Here is a 24,374-nt window from a genome sequence, read left to right as displayed (position 1 = left end):
TTATCCTCCTGACCCAACCCCTTGAAATGCTCTGTAATATTCCCTTGAACCAGGCCTGCATTGTGTCAGGGCTGTTAGTGCAGCTCTTCACAAATTCAGGCAGAAGACTTCCACAACATCTCTGATCTACCTGGCCCTTTGGGATGGTCAATGGACCACAGAGTTTCACATGCTAGGAAGGTGCAGCCAACCCATGGGACCCTTTTATTTTCCCTTGGCTTTTCCTGACCTTGGGTCCAAAGACAGGGAAACGGAGAGGGGGATGGTTCCTGCTGGAATTCACCGCATGCCCACGGGAGGGTAAAGTCCACTGCACAGAACGGGGCTTGCTTTCAAGCAAAGAGGCTCTCTGTCCCGCTCCCTCCCAGTCGGACGCAGCTGGAAGGAAGGTCACTCACAGGCTGGCAGGGGCAACGGCGGGGACTGTCGGGCTGGCGCTTGGCTGAACGGTACAGGCCGCCCCTTGAGGCCGGGCTTCCTGCGTGCCGTCCGCCTTCCTGCCGGGCTGCGGCGGGGTCCGGGACTCCAGAGTGCAACAGCGCCGGCAGCAGCTGCCGCCCCAGGGTCAAGACGGCCATGCGAACCCCACGGACCCTGGCCCTTCTCTGGGCGAGAAGCCTGTGCTGGCGCCCCACTGGGCCTCCGAGCGGGAGCACTCCCCGGCAGTTCGGCGCCGTTGCAGGGGGAGCAGCGCCCCGTCGACGGCTGGACCTGCGCGGGATCTACCCGCCCCTGACCACCCCCTTCACCTCGCAAGGAGAGGTGGATTATGTCCGCCTAGAGGAGAACATGCGCCTCTACGATAAGATCCCCTTCCGAGGTAGGCTCGGCCGGCAGGGCACGTGGGGCGTTTCCCGAGCAGCAGGCAGGTTCGGTTTCCACAGAGCCCTAGCCAGCCGGTTTCGCGCCTGAGGCGAAATTGCGCCCCTGTACTTGCGAAGGAGTAATTTCAGGGGGAGGGTTAATGCATGAGTGACAAAAGTAGTGATAAGACAGCGTCCCCCCCCCCCCCCCGCTTTGTGCGTCCCACTTGCCTTGCCCCTTCTACTCTGCTCATGGGGCTACTTCACGGGAATTAAAACCGGGGCCCAGGGGGACCGTCACTTCCCTGTGGCCAGGGCCAAACTAGACCTTAGGGCGACGCTGTTTTAGAGCTGAACTCAGCTCCGTAATTTAAAAATGCTCCAATGCAGTGGTCCCAAACCTTTTTTATCACCGGCGACCACTCAACGCTTGACAATTTTACTGAGGCCCGGTGTGGGGAGGTAATTTACTCCTCTACTCTCAACCACTGCCCTAAGGCTCTCTCATCGCTATGGTAACGTTTAAACATCCCTTCAAAATAAGATACAGACACGCCACGAGGAACATAAGGAACATTTTATTTTCATGGAAATTTTAACTCATGACAATGACAAATCAATGGGAACCCTGAGCTTGTTTCTTTGCAACGAGATAGTCCCATCTGGGAGTGATGGGAGACAATGACACCCAAAGTGTGTTGTAAAGGGCGGGGGGGGGGGAGGCATCCTTCGGGGCCCACCTCCAATTAGTCAACGGACCTCATGTGGTCCACGGCCCACAGATTGGGGATTGCTACTCCAATGGACATTACGGTCCCCGCCACGCACCTTTCCACACACACGGCTGCCTTTCTTGAAAGGCAGCCATTCCAGAGCCCGGTGCCCTCTGCAAGTTCTGTCCTATAAAACACCTTTAACCCTGAGTGACATATAGGGAGTTCTTAGTCTGAGGAAGAGTGCTTGCACTCGAAAGCTCACGCCTTGAATAAATCTTGGTTGGTCTTAAAGGTGCTACCGGACTCTGATTTTATTGTGCTACTTCAGACCAACACGCTACCCATTTGAACCTGACAACACCTTTAAGCCTTTCAGAAATACATGCCCTGGAGAAATTTAACAGGCACTTTGTTTTGCTAGACCTTTTGAATTTGTGCCTCTTCTGCAATCATGACAGGCACAAGAACCCCTGCCGGGAACAGGAGTCTGTTCTTTCCTGCACACCTTGAGATATCCTGTAGGTATCTGTCAGACAGGGGAGAACAGTCACACCATCTAGTGGAGCAGTCTTCAGAGGCTTCTACACCAGTAGTGGCTTAAAAACCTTTAAAAATGGAGCTTTGCTGAATTGATTCCTGCAACTGGATCCTTTCCAGCAAATAGAAAGCTGAACTAGCAACTGATCCGTCTTCAAGGATACCCATGGCTGTCTGCCTGGACTTTGGGCCCATCTGCAGGAGAGGTACAGTTAGGGGAAGGAATTGGTCTTCAGCATCTCTTCCCTGCCCCTAAGTCACGCCCTTCTAGACTTTAGCAGTCTCTTCCTAAAGAGTCCTAGGCCACCCTTTCTCTGTCTCTGGGGTCTGCCTTTTCCTGACAGGGTTCCTTTCCTCCTTAACAGTTGCATGCAGATCAAGAAGTGATGCCTCTTCTTCACAGGGCTGCAGCTGCATGCCAGCAAACCGGGGGGGGGGGGGGGGATAGCTGCACGGCTGAGCAGCAGATCTAGCTATCTTGCCTTCAGTTGACCACCGGGCTCTGTGGCTGTACTCATTCTGGTGGCTCAGTATCAGAGCAGGGACCTCAGCACACAGAAGAACGACATCTTTTTTTGCAGGCTTTGTGGTGCAGGGCTCAACTGGAGAGGCTCCCTACTTGACACTGCAGGAACGTCTGGAGGTGGTGGGACGACTGCGGCGAGCTGTGCCCAAGGAAAAACTGCTGCTTGCTGGGTCTGGATGCGAGAGTGAGCAGTGTGGAGGGTGGGGCAGGGATTCTCAGCCTCTAGCTGCACCATGCCCTGAAGGGAGCTGATTGTACTTCAGGTGCATGGCTCCTAATCTGACAGGGCCCATCCTCTCCTTTGAGCCCTGACCCTCAAGAGACCCTTGTCACTATCTTGGATATAACCTCCTTCCTCTTCCCCCAGCAACTCGGGGCACTATTGAGATGACAGCACAAGTGGCTGACAAAGGGGCTGATGCTGCTCTGCTGGTGACTCCGTGCTATTACAGGGGGGGCATGACCAGTGCTGCCTTGATCCGTCATTACACAGAGGTGAAGAGCGGGAAGACTCAATGCTGGGAGTGGGAATAGGGATTTGAGAGGAAACGGTTAATGGTGCTGAATGGGCTGCTGATTGATAAGTCATTGGAGGCTGGTTCTTTTGTAGGTATGTATGACAAGCAAAGGAGAAAGGCTGCAAATAAATGCTTTGAATGTTTCTGAGGTGCATTTTGTTTTGCAGCCTGAGTTAATTGGGGTTTTATCAGAGGTTCGTGTGCTTGTTTGTTTAGTCTGCAATATTAGTATACCCAGCCAGAAAATGTGGGTTGAATAAAGAGCTGAATCCGGAGGACCTAACAGGAAGGAGTGTATTTGATAACTGTCTGCCTTGACTTTTAGATGTGGTCATGTTTTCTGTTAACACAGTCATGATCCTTTTACAGGGTTTGTCTCCATGCTGTTTGTCTGCTTGCTTTTTCTTTGGCAACCACAACTAATAGGATAGCATAAATTGTAAACCAGAATGAATGAATGATTACATTGCTTCTTATGCTTCTTATGAGTACTGTTCCTTCTCATTTTGACAAGTGAGGTTGCTATTGATTTAATCTATTTGTAGCCTGGCTTTCTCCACAGTGTGGACCCAAAGAAACTTATATTGTTCTCCATACATTCTCTAGTTTATGAGGAATCATTAGTAGGTAGGTAAATATTCCCCAAAGTCAAAGTCCCCCAGTGGTACCATCACACAGTACCCTAGGAGACAATAACAGCAATTCCTACTCTGCTATGTTGAAAAATGGACACTGACCACATCACCAGTCAGAGGAACAAGGACCATATGATAATTCCACCCCTTACATCTAACCCAATTGCCAGTGAGGGAAAATCAACTTTACCAAGCTACATATAAAATTCCATCCGTCAAACCGATCTCTTTCCTCTTAATTCCGCTTTCCTTGTGTGTCTTGTCCTCTGAGTTTCTAATCCTGAGAGGCAGGAGTTGTCTCTCTTTGTGTATGTAAGTCATTTTGAGATACAATTTTTGGAAACTGATATAAATATAACAGATAAATGTTATGCAATCCAACAAAAATCCACACTTCATTGTCCTGCATTCTCTTGAAAAGGAAATGTAAGAGTTTTCTCAAAGTAGCCAATGTTGAGCAATAAATGCATAACAAATAGTGCCTGGTTTTGTAGGATCTGCCAGATCAAGGGAAGAACTGCTGGGAGTTTTTACTGTGTTAAGAGAGAAGAGTTTGCAAATTCTCTTTGATAGGGCTTTCCGAAAAGGAATTTGTTGGGAGATTCTCCTTTTATGTGTAAAGGGCATGGATTATTTCCTTCTAATGCTTATATGCTAGTACTGGGTTGTTATGTATCCCCCAGGTGGCTGATGCATCTCCAATCCCTGTGATACTCTACAGTGTCCCAGCCAATACAGGTCTGGAGCTTCCCAATGACGTGGTACTCACCCTGGCACAGCATCCCAACGTTGTGGGGATCAAGGACAGTGGTGGTAATGTGAGTGAAAGGTGGGAAGCATATGCTGAGGTCATATAATGCTATTGGGGAGGGGGACTGATTGCACCCTGGGATGAGGACAGGCATCCTGGTTTGAGGACCTGCCAGCATCTGAGAGATGACAGATGGAGCTCGTGTTATCTTAAGTAAGTAAATGGTTTGCAGCTGATTTCTCCTTCACCTCAGGTGTTCAGATATTAACTTTGAAGTAACAATTTCAAGATGCCCCTAAGGGACTTTTAAGATACAGTCAGATGGCAGCTTCCCGCCCTCTAGGTGTAGCACTTGTGTTATTATAAGATGACACTTGGTGCTTTATCTCCCTTGAGTCTCGTTGTTGACTACAAGTCTGTAGACTCTCCCCAGCCCAGACTGTGAGCTGTAGCCTTTCCAGTGCCTCTTCCCATTAAAAGCATTGATTATGCACTTCCTGTCTTCTTACTGGAAGAACACTGCTGCTTATGTTTGGTTCCCAGATGGTATCTTATCCAGGAACTCACCAAGCTAAGCATCACCAATAGGCCATCACTGTGTGACCCTAGGCCACTCTGTGCTTGGGATTGTGGGCCATTACCCCACCCCATCCTTTCTTCATGGTTGATATTATCTAATGCAGTCACATTTAGGCCAGTTAAGTGACACTAAAAGAATCAGCGGGCCAAATGAGACATGATGGTATCCTGGGGCTACTAGGAGGAAGCTATCATTTAAAAAAGTGATTTTAAAGTTCCCAAGGATTTGATCTTGATTGGGCCTGCAGGACAGTGCTTTTTAAAGTGCTGAAACGACAGGGGGTGAAGCCATCCGGACACTTGATAAGGGGTATGTCTGTGTGTAGGGGAGCAATTGGGCCCTCACAGCATTTTTAAATCACTTAAAATGGTGTTGGTGTCCTCGTGATGGAAGAATGGTGGCGGTGTCCTCGAGATGGCCATGAGGATACCATCATATTCAGTCTGGCCCAAAGAGCTTGACTCCCACCCCCACCATGGATGGGAACTAGCTTAGATTCAAATGGGTAACCGTGTTGGTCTGAAGTAGCACAATAAAATCAGAGTCCAGTAGCACCTTTAAGACCAACAAAGATGTATTCAGGGCGTGAGCTTTCGAGTGCAAGCACTCTTCATCTAGCCTAGTATACTATAGGGCGGGGGCGGGGACCCTGAGAAACTGAAAAAGCAACCCCCATACAAAGAAGGGAGCACCAGGCAATATAATATAATTGTTTCTACTATATCAGTCCAATGCTCATGCTAGTCAAAACAGATGTCTTTATATTCAGTGCTTTGTCTAAGCTCCTGGCATACTGCTGAAGATTTGCATCCCAGTGATCGCTCCCTCACTATCTCAAAATTTCCCCCCATTTTTCCAACAGATTACCCGCTTGGGTCTGCTTGTCCATAAGACTCAGCATGAAGACTTCCAGGTACTGGCAGGATCAGCTGGTTTTCTGCTGGCCAGTTACATTGTAGGTAAGTGACATGCGGAAATTCATCTCTGAAGAGGCTGTCCTGCAGAATGTTGATGGACTACCAGGAAGGAATGATAATCTGTTGGAATTTTTGAATGAGGCAAGACAAAATTTCCTCCCTGTAACATCCCTTCCATAATGTAGCACTGGTTTGAAGGCAGTTGAGTCAGAATGCTGGGACTTGGGGTGTTTTTTTCTGGGGCAGGGGGCTAGGTACAAAGATGTGTTTCCAATGAATTGATGTTCTCTTTTATTGGATCTGTTCCAGGTGTTGTTGGAGGAATCTGTGCCCTTGCCAATGTGCTTGGTACATCTCTTTGTGAACTTGAGAGTCTCTGCCATACTGGAAGTTGGGACAAGGCCCGTGAATTGCAGCACCAACTCATTGAGCCAAATCTAGCAGTAAGAGCCGGAATACTGGAGGTGGAGGGGAAAGGGGTGATGCAAGGTGAACACAACTGTGTTGCCAAACTACAGGAAGGGCTTCTGTGGGCAATGAGTGTTTTTAGAAACTGAAACGAGGACAAGGAGCCCTGTATTACCCTTCCATGCACTTGGAATAACATCTCCTGTGAACTAGGCATGCCATGCACCTGCAACCAGATCAGTGGCATGACCAGGCAATTGCCTAGAGGTGGGTGGGTGATCCCTTGATTCACCTTCAACAGTTAAGAACTTTATCCCCATTGAATTATGTGACTCAGAAGATACTTCTGGGTGGCTTTGTCCATATTTTGAGGGTCTTTGTAAAAAATCTGGTTTGTTCTATCATTTTTTCAATTTTTGCAAATGTGGACACTTATTTTTTGCCATGGTATTCCATCTTCATTTTAATAGTTACAAAACCAAAACTTTATTCCTTATTCCACAACAAGGATGGAATTGGCTCAGTAGAAAAACACGTACTTTCTATATCTAAGGTCCCCATTTCAAGTCTTGACATCTATAGTTAAATGGTATCGGGCAAAAGAAATAAAAGCACATTCTGCCAGGGTCTCTATAGGGTGCCTGTCAGAACTGAGCAACATGGTCAGAAAGACATTGGCCTAATCCAGAATATTATTCTAGTAAAAATAATCCTAGATCATGTGTATTCGTGGCAAACTTGGTGACATATTGTTCTCAAAAAGTATGTTAGTAGAGTATGAAGCACCTCATCACTATCAAAATTTAGCAAGGGACCAATTGAAACTGCTGGATCCTAGTACCCACCTTTTATGCTCCACATTCTGTGACAACAGATATTTTGAAGACGGTGCACAGTTTGACTGCTTCAGTTACTTCCAAATTCTGTTAGCTTAGAATGGTATAGTACTTGCATGAAAAGGGAATTCATGCACACCTCCTTTCGATTGTTAGTCTTGCAACAGTTTTCAGATCCTCACATTTCCTGTTCCCACAGGTGACCAGCAAATTTGGAATCCCAGGTCTCAAGCAGGCTATGGAATGGTTTGGTTACTATGGGGGTCCCTGTCGTGCCCCCTTGCTCCCATTAAGCAAAGCACAAGTGACAGAGCTGCACCAGGATTTCAGTTCTAATGGCTGGCTGTGAAGGCAAAGCTACTCCATGCAATGACTGGGATCCTGAGATGGTCTATATGGTTTTTACAATTAAATCAGGCATCAGCTTACACACACTCCTTGCAAATTTTGAAAATACAGCTCATTCAACCCACAATGTATTCACTAGTGTGTCTGAAAGACCAAATGCTACACAAGCAGTAAAACAGAGGAAGTTTCAACAGAGATTCACATGCTGCTTCTCATGGATCTTCCTCAGATTGGCTTTATTCCTTGCTACAGGCTTCTTGCATACACTCTGTGGCAGCCTTTCTCAACAATTTTACCGTTGAGAAACCCCTAAAACAATCTTCAGGCTTTAAGAAATCTCAGAAGTGGCATGATTATTCAGAATATGGTCGGGAAGCAAAGCTGTGCCCCTCTCTTCCTACCCTATCCAGGCCCATCATTGGCCATTTTGGGATGGGGTGGCAGGTTGACATAAACCCTATATGATCACATCACTCAATAAATGTTTAACAAATTTTTAAAAATATATTTAAAATTATAACTCCCACCCATTTGGAAAAGCCTTTCTAGAAACTTTAGGGTTTCACAAAACCCTGGTTGAGAAAGCCTGCTCTATGGTGATTATTATCTGCTAGTTTTCTCCTAGTCTTGTCCACAAAATGTACTTCATCAGTCAAAGTTCCATTCAGGTTTCGTTTTTATAGGGGCTGTGATCCTACCGTCCTAATGGTTGCAATGGGGCCATGGTACTTAATGAAGGCAGAGGACTGGCTGGTCAGCACCCTTAACAATAAAGCAGCTCAATAGCATACCCAATACTGCTTTATGAGACTGACCCTTTATTGTCCCCAGCCCCCAATGAGACAGGCAGCTATTATGGACTAGGAACGAGTCTTACGAACAAATCTTTTTTTTCCAAATAAAAAATTATTTTGTGGTCTACCCATTCTATTGATAATGGTACTTTCATCAGAGCGAAGAAGGGGGAGGGCTTGGTTAGATTAATACAGGACAGAGATGTACATTAAAGTAAAGAAGCAGAACATTGCCTGGAAAAGTTGTTTCTGCATTATTTTAATTCCAGCATCACTATGTTTATGACAGGTGATCCATGGCAGCAGAAAAGCAGTGCGTAACCATGTATCTTTGTGTCTTGATGCCATCTACCAAACTAAACTGATGCCCAGTTATCTACATTATTATGAAGGCAAAACCCAAACTCAACATTCATTTAGATTTTTAGGATTACAGAGTCTATGGGAAGTGCTTCTGAAATTCAATACATTACATAAACACTAAGTATTATTTAGAGAAATCAGGTTTTCTTTTTCCATAATCTAACACATGCTTCATAGGTGAGTCTCCCAGGGTTGGGGAAAGACAGATATTAGTATTCATCACATTACATATGCATAAAAAAGACTGCTCACAATTTTTAACGGCAGCAGCTTTTGTATGCAACCTTGTATGAGTTGTGCACTTGTAGTGTACATTTACTTTGAATGTATCTTCCCCTTGCTGTTCCACAACCTCTTCCCACCACTTGCAACAGGAAAAAGACATAGAGGCAAAAAAAATCCAGCAATTCTTTATTTGGCCAAGGCCCATACATGGGCAGAGACAGAAAGGCACGAGGGTGGCATTGACACGCAGACATTCAGTGTGGAGGTGGGCTGGTCACACAGGCTCCAGCATGGCACTTAGGGACACACACCATGCGGGTCAATGCTTGGCTAAGAACACCCCCAAGTCTCAAGACAATCCCATGATTGATTCTAGTGCGCACAGAAACAGAGTAGTTCTTCAAAGACCATTCAAGCCCAACTCTCCCCCGCCCTCCACCATTAACTTTCTGTCTTACTTGATGTCCCGCCCCAACAACTAATTTTCCCTGTCTATTACTCCAATCCTGAATTTCCAATCAGCCTGCATTTCTAATTAAGATTCTACCAGAAGCTTGCACTTATGACTTAGGGGAGGCCTGCAATCTTCAAGCTGTACATTATTGTAAGTTGTCCATCTAGGTTTCAATATTTGCCTACCTTATTCACCAAAATGTTTTAAAGGGGTGTGTGTGTGGGGAGGGGGGGAATACAATCTTAAGCAGAGTTACAACTTTTAAAGTCCACTGAAGTTAATAGTCTTAGACAAGTGTAATGCTGCTTAGGATTTCACTGTATATCTGGGAATGATAATCACATTAGGCCCCGTGGGCAAAAGAGGAATAGTAACTGCTTAGGCTGGAGATGTACAGGGCCATGGGTTGGTAATCAAAGTCAGTATTTTGAGGATCTCAACTCTGGTTATTTTTAAAGCAAAATTCCAGCCGTTCAAAGTTAAAAAGCTAGTAGACTCTGAGAAATCAGATAAAGAGGAATGGAAGGGCTGTACCAGACATCAGGCAGTTAGGCTCTGATTTTCTACCAAACTCTGCCTTTTCCTATAACTACAAAAGCAGCACTTGTGCAAAATAAACAGCTTTATGCACACTTGTTATTAAATATAATCAATGCCATTTACTGAATACAGCATTCCTGGTTAGAATTTTAATTTTTTTTCAAGTGCAGAATACACACAGCCCTGCCTGTGAAGCACTACAGTGCATGGATGCCATGCAACAGCGCTGGAGGCGAAACTGATCCCTTCCTTCTAGGCTCCCCCCAGGTCAAGTTCCCTACATGAGGAAAGGCTGTTGTTAACCCAGGGAGCAACCCAAATACTCACAGTGAAAGGGCTCACATTAAGAGGATATAGCAGAAGCAGAAGAAACCTACAACAATGGAAAGAACTCCCAGATACACTGGGCAACAACATGGGCAAGCAGCGTAGCTCTGGTTTCATTCCCTGTGCTGATCTCCAAGGCTGGGGGAAAGGCACATTCAGAAGGTCCAGAATTCTACTCTACAGATCAACTTACCATTTTGCATTTCTTTGTTTTTGACACAGATTTAGCCTCATGGAGTGGGGAAAAGAGAAGGTGAGACCCAGAGGGCCTAGGAAGGGAATGGATGCTGCAGGAAATACAGGTTGCAACTCTGACCATTAAAGACCAGTACAGCTAAGTCACAACCTCCCAGCTGCACCGGTCCCAAAGTGAGGAAAGATGTAAACGAACCTTATGCATTCCCATAATGTACATTAATGTCACTTCTCCATCACCAGTTTTTTGGGAGGATACAAATACTAGCAACTCTCACTGTGCCCATCACAGCTGTGGGAATTCACCACCAGCAGACCTTCAAAGGAGAATGCTCCCAACAAAGGGAAAGTCACTGCCTCCCGAGTGACAGATGCTTGTCTGGAAGGGGGATTCATAACAGAAATTTGGCACCAATGCACACTATGAGGGCCAAGATGTTTTAAGAGTGCGATCTAGGCAGGCTGTCCAACTGAGCAGAGCTGGGTTGGGGTCATCTACCTTCAAGAGGTGATATTGTCTCTGTAATTCCTGCACTTTCAACCCCTGGGACTTTGTTTGCAGTTTCATGGGAGTGTCCCAGGGTAGGGCTACTTAGAGCTTGCCCCATCATGCTGTGAGGCCATGAGCCAGTTTGGAGGCACTCTGCGCACGCTGAACCACTGCCTGGCACTTCTCCCGTCGCAAGAGCTTGTTGTTTTCAAAAAAGCCTTCATTGCGAGGGATTCCATGGGAGCCATCAGGAAAAGTAAGAAGGCCTATGGGAAAAAAACAAAACAGCATTTTCTGACACAGCTATCGGGCTCAGGTATGCGGTACACAGCTGAAAATGCAGAGTTGTGTGATGCAGGGGATCTGGTGGAAACACCAGACTAGACAAGCAGAAACCCAAGAGCTGGAAGAAAAAGAAGAGTTGGTTCTTATATGCCGCTTTTCTCTACCCGAAGGAGTCTCAAAGTGGCTTACAATCACCATCTCTTTCCTCTCCCCACAACAGACACCCTGTGAGGTGGATGAGGCTGAGAGAGCCCTGATATCACTGCTCGGTCAGAACAGTTTTATCAGTGCCGTGGCAAGCCCAAGGTCACCCAGCTGGCTGCATGCGGGGGAGTACGGAATCAAACCTGGCATGCCAGATTAGAAGTCTGCACTCCTAACCACTACACCAAGCTGGCTCTCAAGGAAGTGGATCCTGAGAAAATTATAAGTACTTTGGAAGACATGTCCTCACTAGTCACCACCCCACACTGCAATAATTGTCATGAATCAAATTCAGTCTTAGAAGGAATAGTATTGGGCTTGGATGCTCCCACAAGTAAGAAATTCTCAGCACTCACCAAAACCATCAACACGTCCACTCTTGAATTCTCCTTCAAAGGTCATGTTGTCATAGCGTGTGAAAACTCCAACACCATTGAATTTTCCCTGGACAAACTCTCCCTCATACCTGCAGCAATAGTAGGATTATGTCAGACTGGGCTCTCCTAGTCCTTGTACTCGACCTATGGTCCACAACCAAAGATTGTAAGGCTTTTCAAAAAAACCTGGGTGAGCACAATTTTCTGGACAGAAGGGTCATTAGTCAAGGATATACAATAATCCAAGTAACTACAGAGGATTTATGGTAAGCAGTAGTGCAGCAACTAACACAAATAAGCTTTTGCTTATGGTTCTGAGTGATATATCACATAGCCATGCATGCATACAAAAAATCTTCATGCTGGGTGCAGCAACGCAGATACATTCTCCAAACTCAATTGTAAGGCAGTCAGAGTACAAAAATCCACTCATTCTCATCTTCCTAGGGCTGTTTAGGACATGCTCATGCATGCTCACTCCTTGCACTGGCCCCGAGCAGTGCAATATGCCCACAGTCCTATACCCACCTGGAGCCATCTGCAAAAGTGAGCACCCCACAGCCATTGAAGAGGCCATTCTCAAAGTGTCCCAGGTAAACGCTGCCGTCAGCAAATGTCAACTGCCCAACACCGTGCCGACGCCCTAGTCAGAAAGAGCAAGCAGTATTGCTTGTATATGAGCTGTCAAAACTGCAATGAAGCCTCAAGCCAACAGGATCTATATTTGCATCATTAACTTCAAGGAAGATGCAAAACAGTTCCTGAGGAAGAGGGAGGTGTTAGAGTCCATGCCAGCAAACCCAGTCTACAGAACAAGAGTCTGGCAGGGGCCTGTCTTTGCTTGTTTCAGCCACCTACCTTTCCTTGACAAAACACACTGCTTTGCATTATACATAGAGAACCACAATTAAAGCCCAGTACACTTTCTAAAGGAACTGGTGGATTCCTGGAGCAGTACTAGATTGCCAGCTTCCTTATATCGTGTACAGCCAGCAAACAATCTCAGATGTAACACAGCATGCCCTTAAAGAGCAGGTTTTGCCTTCCAGCACAACACAGGCTACAGCTGTCAGTGGGATAAGGGGGTGAGGAAGGGAGTTCTTAGCCTGACAGTTTCCTGATGGGAGCACCTGGGAACCTGTGACTCAGTAATCAGAAAGGGCACCCCAGCCAGCTTCAATTCTCTCTCTGCCTGGGAATACCTTCCTTGAAAAAAAAACTGCTGCAGGGTTAATGATAGCAAATCTTCCTTTTACCAGAATGTTAACTGTAGGGCAGAGCTGCTGTCTAGTGTGGCTGCTAACCTTTATGGACCAACATTTCTTGCACAGGGAGAAGCTGAACACAGAATAGTGGGTGGGCACTGTGCCTAATACATAAAAGTCAGGATTGACGAAGACCTTGAAGCAGAAATGCCCTTGAAACACTTTGCTAAAGCAGCCTAAGCACTTTACTTGCTAGCTTGGCACAGTACTAGTATCCTGGAGCACTCACTATCACTACTTAGCTACAGTGATTTTCTACAGTGATTTTGTAAAACTACATAGAAATATCAAGTTATGTGCATTCCAGGAAGAGGAGCTCTGGTTCACCATAAGAAGGCTGAGGGTGTCCCTCAACCTGCCCATCCACACTTACCTTCCTTCCACTCCCCGCGATATTCCTCTCCGCTGGAATAGGTGAAGGAACCTTTGGTAAGGGTCATGGTGCTAGCTTTCGGGGAGGCAGGATAGCAGCTGCAAGGAAGGGAGCAGGGCAAATGAGAGCAGCATGAGACAGGCTTGAAGAGGAGCAGTGTTTCAGAGACTGGGGCAGTGTTTGAGAGATTAGTGGCACAGGTACAGGGAGTGAGGGAGACAGGAGAGCAGTGTTGTCCACGCAAGCACAACCAATTTGCACAGCAGCCAGCAGTGACCCAAAGACCAACTTGTGGCTGGAGAGTTAATGCACAATTAACTATGAAACCATGCTGTTCTCAATGGAAGGCCACAAACATGCATGTGTGACATCCATGGACATATTGCTAACAAGATTCAGAAATACGTTACACTGTAGTAACCTGAATCTTAATAGCTAAGAATACATTAATCAGCCTAAGAATATAGGATAATACAGATTACAGAGTAGGGACTGGACTAAACCGCAACTATGGAAAGACATGAAATTGCAACAGAATACCCACATAAATATAGAAGTGGATTTGGATTACCAAAGGGCCATAGGAGAATATGTTTCATCCTCTGATGTTACCCACTTCCAGATTATCCTTGAAAACATTTCAGTTTGCAGTGTGTTGCCTCAGCAGAAAATTTCCCAAACCCCCAGTTCTTCCCGCTCCTCAGCGTAGTATCTGCCAGATTATGACACTCTCAAGCATTGAGAGAGTGAAGGGTTGGAGCTTTCATTTATATGGCACTGGCTCTCTACAGCAGTAGTCATTGATGGAATCAGTGGCCAGTCAGAATGAGCCTTGAGCTATTTTCATTGCCATACTGCAAAGTAGCAGCTCAAGAGTAATGGACAGTCTCTTGTCACCCCCACTCTAATGAAGAAATACCTGATAGTACTGGAGCAAACTCGTTCAACACAGGCCATGCAATGTTTTCTCTCATGTGGGATCTACCCTCAGAAGGTATAGAAGCATTTGGCTGCAGCCAGAGCAGTTCACCTTTTTGCCTTTCAGGCCTGACCTGGAGTTAGGTATTTTGTGTCCTACTTCCCCATACCAGTGATACACAGAGGAGTGAAATGCCTCCAATAAATGAGTATATCCATACCTACCATGGGAAATTCAAGCCTTACGGCTCAGGTTGCGTTTACTTGTTGGTTTTTATCTCATCAAGCTAGTGTCTGCAGCTTGAGCACCAAGGGCTCTACCTAAATGAAATATTCATGTATGCAGCCTATCTGGATTAGCTGGGGACACAACTTGGAGTGTCACATCACAGGGGCTTATTCAGGCCTCCCTTCTGCTGCCAAAGAATTCAAAAGGCTGCAAAATGGTCATTCCTATCTATAAAAGTAACACACATACTCAACAATAGAGATCATGTCACTTAGTACAGATGTAGTTAGTTCTTAATAATAAACAGATGCTGGGCATACACACTACCCTGCTTTACACTCACCTGATGCTTTACTTGAATAGGCCAGAAATTCCCATGGTTTTTTTAAAGATAGGAATCATTGTGCCAGGCCAGATGAGGAAAGTTAGAAGGAAAAGGTATATACTGAGTCTTTACCCTGTCCAGGGGAGCATTGTCAGTGAACTAGAAGCTTACAGTAAGCTTGGCACAGTGGGGTTTCAAAGCCTACGGGAAAGGTGCCAAGGAAATTAATGTATGATCTTCCTTCACTTCTTTCAACATGGCTCCTGTCTACAGAATGATACAGAGGCAGAATTCTCCTTTGTGGTGACTCTCTAACAAACACCAAGTTGTTTATGTAGTAGCCAAGTGCTACTTTAATATAGCTGATAAACAAGTCTTTGATAATGTCATTCATGAGCCAAGCATGAATAACAAGAGCATATAAAGGGGACTTCTTGATAGTAGAGCTTTCCTAACTTTGAAAGTACCTTGTTGCAGATGTTTGACAAAGTCTGAGAACAGTTGTAACTTGCAGGCTGTTAAAGAACAGGATTTCTGGGAAATGCTACATGGCCAATGGAAAAAAGTAGGAAACTTTTTAGCCACATCTATGACTTACATACACTCCTCTATTAAAGAATTAAAAGATCAGTTTCAATAAATTAAGTGGCTAAATTCTTGTTCTTACACAGAAAACTTGAAGGATTTTCTTTTGGGGAGGGAGAGTCTATATCTCGGGGGCAAGAATTTAAAGTTTTGGTTTGTATGTATGTTTATAGGAAATTAACAGATTTCCAACTCTATTATTCTATGATTCTATGATTCAGTATGGGGAAATACTCCTAGCAAAGTTCTGATAGGCCAAACTTATAACTGATTAATGCTTTACCAGCAGAGCTATGGCATAAATAGGGCTGCCAACAAGACAAAAAGTGTCCTGTCCGTTTAATAGAGGCTTAATGGGATGTTATTTACAAGGAGATGCCTCCATGCCATGAAAAGCTTCAGCTGCCCATCTCTTCACATTAAGCGTCTATTAAAGGTTTAATCTGGCAGAAATTCAACATATAAATCCTGTGAATAAATAAAGGGACATGATGCTTTTCTCTAGGGCTGTTGGTAACCCCAGGCACAACAACACTATCTCCCTCTTATACATTCCCAGTAACAAAGTGTTAAAAATGCTTGTGCTATCTTTCTTGGGTTCAAAGTGGTTTACATAAATGTAAACCATAAATCAACTAAATAAAGAAGTAGAAAGCAAAACAATACTAGTATGGGGGGGGAGATAACACAGCAACACTTAATGGCCACTCTTAAAGTGCTACTGCTAATCTGAAATGCTGTGCATTACAAATACTCTTCCCCTATACAGGGAAGATAAGAGTCAACATGGAGCAATGTCAGAAATGCCGTGGTGACATCCTGCTGAATGTAGGATCAGCCTATAGCATCCAGAATAAGTTTCTGTCCAACCACTACTTGAAGACTGTCAGTGAAGGGGAGCTCACCACCTCCTTAGGCAGTCGATTCCACTGCTGAACTACTCTGACTGTGAAAGTTTTTTCCCCTGATATCTAGCCAATAACATTGACCATGTAGTTTAAACCCATTACTGCGTGTCCTCTCCTCTGCTGTCAACAGGAACCTTTCCCGGCCCTCCTCTAAATGACAAACTTTCAAATACTTAAAGGCAACAATCATGTCCCTTCTCACTCTCCTATTCTCCAGACTGAACATTCGCAAGTCCATCAATCTTTCCTCATCGGGCTTCGTCCCCAGGCCCCGGATCATTCTCGCCATTCTTCTCTGAACCCTCACAATTCTGTCTATGTCTCCTGATGGGAGAAAAGTATTGCCACTGAGACACTATTCACACATCCAATGTACGGAGTTCCCTCCTTCTTGAGTCCTGTTTCTGATCTTGAAAAAGAAATGGTGTCTTGAATGTATCAATACTAACTACTAGATTACCCAGTATTCACCAAAAATTGTGGCTGCATTTTCCACAGCTTCCACCAACATATGGAGGGAACGTATCTGGGTTACGCATGTGCGGCAAATTATAACCAACATTCCTTTTTCTTCATCAGCACAGTGCAAATTTATCTTATATCCCCTACGAGGGAGATGGGTAAATTGTTAAGCAAGTACTCGGGTCTCTATGTTGCATGGTATAAAATGCATTTATGTGTATTTGCGTCGTTTGCAGACTTCAGGGTGCTTAAGGGGGAAGGATCGGTCATATTTGGAAGTATGGGCTGGCTTCATGTGAAAGCATACTCTTGTTTACCTGTGCTTTGTTTGTCTTTGTAGTCTGAGCAGTATCAGAGCAGCTGAGATACCTGGCAGAGTTCTACAGATTTCATTGTTAACCTTATTTGATTGTACAAAGTGCTCACTTTCTGCAAAATTCCACCATATATTAATGGTTCTTAAGCTGCAGGAACAGAATGATATAGCCACAGGCTGTATGCATCTGTGTTCCCTATTCCTGGAATTACATTGTGATTGGATCCTTGAATTAGTGGAATCCTGTCTTTTGATAGGGTTGTGGAAGTGGTTCTCATATCAACTCTAATCTGTGGCTCTCAACTGACTCTAATATGTTTTTTTTTTACTTTCTCTCTTGCTACCCTAACATTATTCCATCATTGGAGGTAGGACCAATTCCCAGATAAGCATAAGATCAAACAAGTTATCTTCCTCCCTTGTCATTCCACTGACTTCACTCCAATAGTACTGGCAGATCCCGATAGTACAGGGGTTATGCTTGCTGGCACAAAACCAGCATCAGTTCTTTGTACTGGGGTAACTTTTTCCTCTTTCAGCATAATGAAATTTAGTAGCAATCATAACCACCCTGGCCTGGATCCATGAGAGAAAATACAAGGTATAAAGCTTACTACAGTTCAACTCTATGCTTTTTGGCATAGATGGCTGAGACATTCTATATGGCAGAATCACATCTAGGAAAGAAAATCCAAAGAGGGTAGCCATGAAAATCTGTTTCAGCAAACCAAACAGCTGCAGTTATTAAAAATATTTAATTAAACTATTAGGACATATGCTTTTGTGAATTAGAGTCCACTTCAGACATCTGGACTCTAGAAACTCGTGTGATAGTATATCTGTTAGTCTTGAAGGTGATATAATGCTCTTTTTTCACTTTGGAAAAGTAACTGTTGGACATATAAAATGCATGTTTAGTTTTTTCTATACACAGAACAAAACAGAAGAAAATACCTTGCGGCTTATGGTAAATTCAGGATCAAAGACTACTGAGGCTGAGGAAGAGATTAACAGTGCTGTCCTAAGCAGATCTCAATAGGTTCAAGGCACTGCAGACATGCCTATTCATGTAGGCACTATACAATCACAACAGACTAGTGGAGCCGAGCAACTGCAGCTGCCAAGCATCTAACTCTACTTATAGCAAGTCCTTAATCTTGCGGGCAATTCTGCCCTACACTGCACCTTGTAGAACTGGCCATGCCCACTTTATCAGGGATATCAGACTGGTGAGGTTCAAACAGACCAGGACAGCAAAAATTACAACATACACCCCTCTATTTTGCTCTTTGGCTGGCAGGGAAAGCTGTCTTATCAATTATTTGCACCAAGGCTGGTACTACTTGTCTATGACTCAGGTCCATCTGCCACATCGCTGCCTTTAACAGTGCCAACTTACCCCCGCCCCTCACATACCCCATATAGTCAGTTACTACCAACCTCAAACTCTAACCTTCACAGCACTCTAATTCTCCTTCTGACCTGGCTTCTTCAACTGACGAGTCACGTCCTGGCAGTATCCTGAAGTGTGGCCCGAAACCACACCCATCCAGCCAAGCTCCCTCCGCATCTATCGCCCACGAGCGCTCCTCTCAATTACCGTTCTCAACACCAGCCCCCCCCCCCGAAGGCTCCCCTAAATCTCCCACTGCCTCCCCCCCCCCCCGGGTCCTCCTAGGTGACTTCAGCGGGACCCCAACCCCGCGCCTCCCCGGGCGGCACGCCTCCCTTCCCCCTCCTTCCCCACAGCCGCGCCCCTCACCTGGCTTCCGAGCGTCTCAGCAGCGACCACCAGCCTCAGCGCCCTCCGCTCTCCCCCCATCGGCCACCGCCTCTCTTTCTCTCCGCTCCGTCAGCGCTGCCAGGCTTCCCTTCCACGGCCGTCGCCGCGAGCAGCGGTCCACCAGGGTCTATCCCTTCCCTCTGTTGGCTGTTGCCCAGGCAACCAGCAGTAACGCCGCCACTCATTGCCCAACCTTCCTGCTGTCCTCCCCGCCCTTCCCTTCGCAGCCATCTTAGTAAAGGGCAGGAAGGCTTCCTACAATTATACGGCCATGTTTATGAAGGGCAAAATCCCTTTTTTGGTTCCCGCCGGCGCCGAGGGGCTGCCATGTTGAGACCATCTTCTTCTGCTTTCCTTTGAGGGCGCTTTTAGCATGAATAAGTCCAGGCAGAACGGAAAAACCAAGCAAGGCGGGAACGGGATAAGGTCTGGAGCAGACAGACATTTCTGCTGTCGAGGAAGCCTTTACAATACAAACCGTTGTTTGAGTATTGTAATAAATAATAGCAGTAATAAGTTTACAAACTTATTTTAGTTCTGTTTTTTAACACTTCACAAATTTTACCTGTTTGGATTTTGTCAGGAAAGATTAAAATCGACTTATCAACCCTTACAGTTGCCAACCTCCAGGTAATAGCTAGGGACCTCCCACCGTTATACCTGCCTTCCAGGCGATAGGTGTCAGTTTGCCTGGAAAAAAATGGCTGTATTGAACACCCTGCTGAAATCCTTCCCCCTCCAACCCTCACTTTCCTCAATCTCCACTCCCAAAATCTCCATATATTTCCCAGCCTAGAAGTAGCAACCCTAGGTACCTTGGATGTATCTATTTAACTGCCAAATATGCAGCAGCATACTGTTCATATATTGTCCTTTGACTTTCCATGTCTTTTGGTCCCCAAACGTAAGGAGTTCGCCAGTGGGAGACTACATACCTTCTTGTCCCCTAGGGATAAAACAATTTTAAAAAGTTGTCAGGCTTAGTCCATGACTTATGGACAGCAAATTATTTTACAAACATGAAAGTTTTAAAATAATTGTTCCTATTTGTACTTAAAATAGAAGTGAGCATCTCTGCTGACGTGTGTACAATTTACATGGAAGAAACAATAGGAGGGAGCAATGTGTAGTGACACAAATTGATAGGTGTAAACTTCTGGGAAAGTAATGCTTTAATACTAGCTATGAGAGGTCCAGAAGTAAGACGAAAAGAAAAATGCACCACAAACATTTTGGTTCTAGAAGGATAAAATAATGAGGTTCATTTTGTGGTCAGTTGGAGTAGGTTCCTATAGGAAGTCTATTTTGAAAAGGTCTAAAAGCAAGCGCTCAATCCTTTTCAGACTTTCAGAGCATTCCTGTGCTGTGTCTACACTGTGGCAGTGGGCCAAGATGCAATTGCAGTGCCACTAGTCATCTCCCAAAAGGGAAAGATACGGGACAGCTGGCTGTCCCCCACCCGAGCACTGCCACAGCAGTGTTCATTATGTTCATGCTGTGGTGGTCCATTCTGGTATTGGTGCTAGGCATGGACAGTTTGATAGACAGGGCAGGTAGGACCAATCAGAGGTCACGTGGATGAGACATCACCGGCAGTAGGTGGAGATGGTTGAGGCAGAGGAGCCATATAATGTGTCAGCAACACCTTCTTAGACAGCTCCTGTGAGAAGTCCCAGGCACCTTCCACTGGGGAAGGATGTGTGACCCATCCACCCAATGGGCACACTAAATTGTCTCACCATGCATAGAAAGCATAGAGCCCCCAAGGCTACAATGGACAACAGTTTAGATTTGCAGGTGCCTCTGGTCATCAGCAACTGCATTGATCAGGAGAGCACTGATGCTGTCAAGGGCATCCCCATATAAACCCCCATGTCACCCCTGCTGGAGTATGAGCAGGGCAGGTCTGGTGGTGCATGGGAGAGCCTCGGTTAGATCCCCCAGCAGCCTTTCAATGGGACACTGCCTCTCACTGATGTCACTTGAGGTGGCAACAAACCCTTCTAGGTGCCTGACAGCCACCCTCACAGATGCTGACAGATGCTGACTATCCCTTGCTGCTCCCTGGTAAAGGCTTCCTACCACCCATGCTGACTCTCCTGCCTTTCCCACTCAATCACTGCCCACATGAATGACAGGGTGAGTAGGTGGGTGGGATGGGCTGTGCCAAATCATAGGCTCCATGCCCAGAGCCCAAGCAAGGGGCCAGAATCCACTCCCTTGTCTGGCTCAGGAGATCTTGCCTTGCCCCTGCTACCTCTAGCCTCCCCTCTATTTGTCAAGCCAGGGCCATTGCCAATGGAGAATATCAAGTCTGCCCTCTGCATCATCTTGGTGATGCCCAGTGAGTGCAGGACCATGTGCTGGGTGATGCCCAGGGACTTGGTGATGCCCAGTGAGTGCAGGACCATGGAGACTGATGTTGCTGTTCACTTCCATGGGATCAGACTGCAAAGATGGTCAATGATATCAACACTAGTGTTAGCAGTCAGACCCCTCCTCTCTTTGCAGGGTGGTTTATAGGTAGAAAACCATAAACACTTTTCAATATGATTTCCAGTATCATAAGAGTAACGCAGTGCCTGGACCAAAAGGACACAGAAATGGATGCCAGCCAGAGACAAGCCAGGACATGTAGTTTAGAAGTGTGAGAAAGAACAGTTGCCTAGCTAACAACCTCCTGTCAAGCCTAGAGAGATGCATAATTTAGGACAATGGGTTGCAGTGCACCAGGGTTAGCCACAATATGTGACAGACTAGATTCAAAGCCTGTTCATGAGAACGGGCTTTGAAAAGCCCCCCCTCCCCCCGTGTGCTTCTAGGCCCAATGGGAAGGCCTGCTTGTTAAGTGTGGCAGGGCCCCCTGCCTCATTGACAGGCACACTGTCTTCTATAACCAATGGCACCACACACTAGTCTAGGCTTAAGCTAAAGCCAAGACAACACTGCTAGGGTCGGCCAAGCCAGGCCAGACTCCATCTCTGCCTTAGGTTTGGAATGACAGCCTTTACCTGACCCAGAGGTGCCTCTGGACTCAAGCTTGCATCAGCTTACCTCCCCCCCCCCCATTGTATTTCTAAGTGAGTGGACTGGCTTCCTCCTGTTTGCCTAAGGGCTCATAGGAAAATCCTTTGTCTTGCAACATTTTTCACACTTGGCCCCTCTGCCAGGGGATATTTCCTCCCCACACCCTGCCAGCTAGACCTGATGGCTCTCTTCCTCAGAGCCATTAATACCTTTATCCAAATCCATTTACGGCCATCCCCCCACTTGGCCAGGTATTGTCCTAATCTCCGGGGACCCTGGAAACTTCCAGCACATGCTTACCTGAGCCTTGTCACGTAGCCCCCTTCCCAAAACCCCATAAAAACTGTGGCTTCACACAGCCACTCTGAGTGTCTTCCAACCCGGGACCTCCCACGCTGGTTCGTGCTTCTTCCTCTGACCCACCACTCCTCGGACAGGTAACTATCAAGCCTTCCACTCTTCCTCCCCCTTCTCTATATGACTGCTTGTATGTGTGTTAGCTATTTGTGTGTACTTTTGTTATTTTCCTTTCAATAAAAGCTTATATTAATATTTTACCTTTAAATCTGTGTTTGCCTTGAGTTCCCACAGGCGTAATAAGCCCTCGTAGACATAGGTAACGATCCGATAACGCTAAGTTACCCCCCTCTCGCAGCATTTGAGCGAATATTCCCCACAAGCTCAAAGATACGTGTATTAGGACACGTGTTCAGCAATTTGGGTAACATGCTTCCCCCCCTCCCCCCTGGCATCAGTGTGGCCTTCTGCTTGGGCCTAGAAGCACACCCTGGGCACCTGTCAACTGGTGGGAGAAAGCTGGCCAGTGCACCAGTATTACCTTTGCTCCCCTCCTGTGGCAGCTACCTCAAGTGGGCCCCAACATACCTAACCACTTGGATATATACCATTTGTGGCTGGGGGACTTCTGCATGCCCCCTAGCTACCATGATTGTGAGCAGGAGATGTCCTTGTATCTTGTTACCATGGTGGGCCAAGGAGGAGAAGGGGATTAGGGGAAAGGGCAGCTTGCCTACCTATTCATGCATGGCTGCCCCTTTGGATCCTGATAGATGAGATGGAGTACCTTGTGGGGTCAAAAGTCGGGAGAGGTCAGCCACAGAGTGGACTTTGCTCTTCCTGTTACATGTTTCCACCAAGTTTTTACCCAGTGGTGCTAAGTACCCTTTCTGTGTTTTCCCTGCCACCAAGGTGCATTTTCACTTGCTCCAAGTCCATGCAGCAGGGAGCTGTCAGACAGCATTGACATGAGCTGCGGGGTGACTTGCTGGAAGCATTTATAGGGCAGAAGGGACTGTGATTGGATGCTGGTAAAGGGGTATGGCCAACTCAGGGGAGGTTGCTGAGTGCATATACTCTTAGTTGGTATACTAAACTGCTTGGATTCCTGCGGGTGTGGCCACCGCAGTGTTTGGTAGGGATGGATTTTGACTTAACATGGCCACCAATTACTATTTATTTATTTATTACATTTGTATACTGCCCTCCCCTAAGGCTCAGGGCGGTTCACATGGAACGTAAACAAAGAACAGTACATCAAGAACAGTAGATCAGAATTTTTTCCAGGTGCAATTTTGCACGTGTTCTGGGAACATTCCTGTGCTGGCTTAGGGAGCTGTCACCCCCCCCCCCCCAGAAACCCATATTCCCCCCGGGTGCAGAGGCTTACAGTGAGGCTCCACTGGTGCTCAGCCTGGTAGTTCTGGTGCCCTATGCTGGTGGCATTCAGATCTGTTGGGTCTTGGAACTGATTTTGTTCCCCTTTAGAATTGTGCTGTGTGTCATCAACTTCTGACCTACTTCATTTGGGGGGGGGCAATATATGCCTATCAGTCATCTTATTCACGTGTTACTTTTTATCTCCAGTTTTCTTTTATTTTTGTTGGAAAGATTTAAACTAAAACACCCAAACACAAAATGGTGCAGGATGCTGCTGGTGGGGCACCATGATGTGACCCAGTTGTGATCACAACTGGTGAGCTGTGGGAAAGAAATGAAGTAGCTTGGCTGGTATTGGATGAACATGAGATCCATTACTCCTGGAAGACCTGTGATATCTTATTACAGAGGCTAGGCAAATATCACGGCAGCAGATCAAAGAATGCTTATTTTCTACTTCCTAATGACCTAGAATTAGGACTAAGAAGCCAAACTGCTAAACTATGGATGATATGGGTTTTCCTGTATATTACAGGAAGCAACCAGTAATGTAAGATTCAGCAAAAGGATCCAGACTTATGTACTGTTTATCACCTACTCAATATTTCATGCATTAGAGGAAGATACAGCCCTTATATTGGAGATGTAAATGCCATATGCTTTTCTATATTGGAAGA

General features: G+C 46.0%; 2 protein-coding genes across 3 annotated transcripts; one reads left to right on the top strand and one right to left on the bottom strand.

Annotated features, from left to right (window-relative positions):
- The first annotated feature begins 346 nt into the window (after positions 1-346).
- On the top strand, positions 347-8,496 carry HOGA1 (4-hydroxy-2-oxoglutarate aldolase 1). Its single transcript, XM_077349443.1, has 7 exons — positions 347-820; positions 2,638-2,766; positions 2,950-3,077; positions 4,419-4,553; positions 5,929-6,025; positions 6,293-6,426; positions 7,427-8,496. Exons 1-7 carry the CDS (start codon positions 577-579, stop codon positions 7,574-7,576), a joined length of 1,017 nt encoding a protein of 338 aa, XP_077205558.1. The 5' UTR covers positions 347-576; the 3' UTR covers positions 7,577-8,496.
- A 631-nt stretch (positions 8,497-9,127) lies between these two features.
- Positions 9,128-19,180, bottom strand: MORN4 (MORN repeat containing 4). Of its 2 annotated transcripts, none has more exons than XM_077349450.1 (5): positions 18,973-19,180; positions 13,468-13,565; positions 12,358-12,472; positions 11,809-11,918; positions 9,128-11,229 (listed from the first exon to the last, which is right to left on the bottom strand). In XM_077349450.1, exons 2-5 carry the CDS (start codon positions 13,532-13,534, stop codon positions 11,081-11,083), a joined length of 441 nt encoding a protein of 146 aa, XP_077205565.1. In that variant the 5' UTR covers positions 13,535-13,565; positions 18,973-19,180; the 3' UTR covers positions 9,128-11,080. The 2 variants fall into 2 exon arrangements, with proteins under 2 accessions (XP_077205565.1, XP_077205566.1); XM_077349451.1 differs by lacking the exon at positions 18,973-19,180 and adding an exon at positions 18,651-18,813.
- Between the last annotated feature and the right edge of the window lie 5,194 nt (positions 19,181-24,374).

The sequence above is a fragment of the Paroedura picta genome, chromosome 8, assembly GCF_049243985.1.
Source record: "Paroedura picta isolate Pp20150507F chromosome 8, Ppicta_v3.0, whole genome shotgun sequence".
NCBI lineage: Eukaryota > Metazoa > Chordata > Lepidosauria > Squamata > Gekkonidae > Paroedura > Paroedura picta.
This window is presented reverse-complemented; position numbering and strand designations above follow the sequence as displayed.

Excerpts from the sequence above, each read along its gene's own strand:
- HOGA1 (XM_077349443.1), top strand. The coding sequence starts at position 577 with ATGCGAACCCCACGGACCCTGGCCCTTCTCTGGGCGAGAAGCCTGTGC. Across the intron at positions 2,767-2,949 it reads TGCTGGGTCTGGATGCGAGA|CAACTCGGGGCACTATTGAG; the intron begins GTGAGCAGTGTG and ends CTCTTCCCCCAG. Across the intron at positions 6,026-6,292 it reads GCTGGCCAGTTACATTGTAG|GTGTTGTTGGAGGAATCTGT; the intron begins GTAAGTGACATG and ends GATCTGTTCCAG.
- MORN4 (XM_077349450.1), bottom strand. The coding sequence starts at position 13,534 with ATGACCCTTACCAAAGGTTCCTTCACCTATTCCAGCGGAGAGGAATAT. Across the intron at positions 12,473-13,467 it reads TCGCGGGGAGTGGAAGGAAG|GGCGTCGGCACGGTGTTGGG; the intron begins GTAAGTGTGGAT and ends CTTTCTGACTAG. Across the intron at positions 11,230-11,808 it reads TGGACGTGTTGATGGTTTTG|GCCTTCTTACTTTTCCTGAT; the intron begins GTGAGTGCTGAG and ends TTTTTCCCATAG.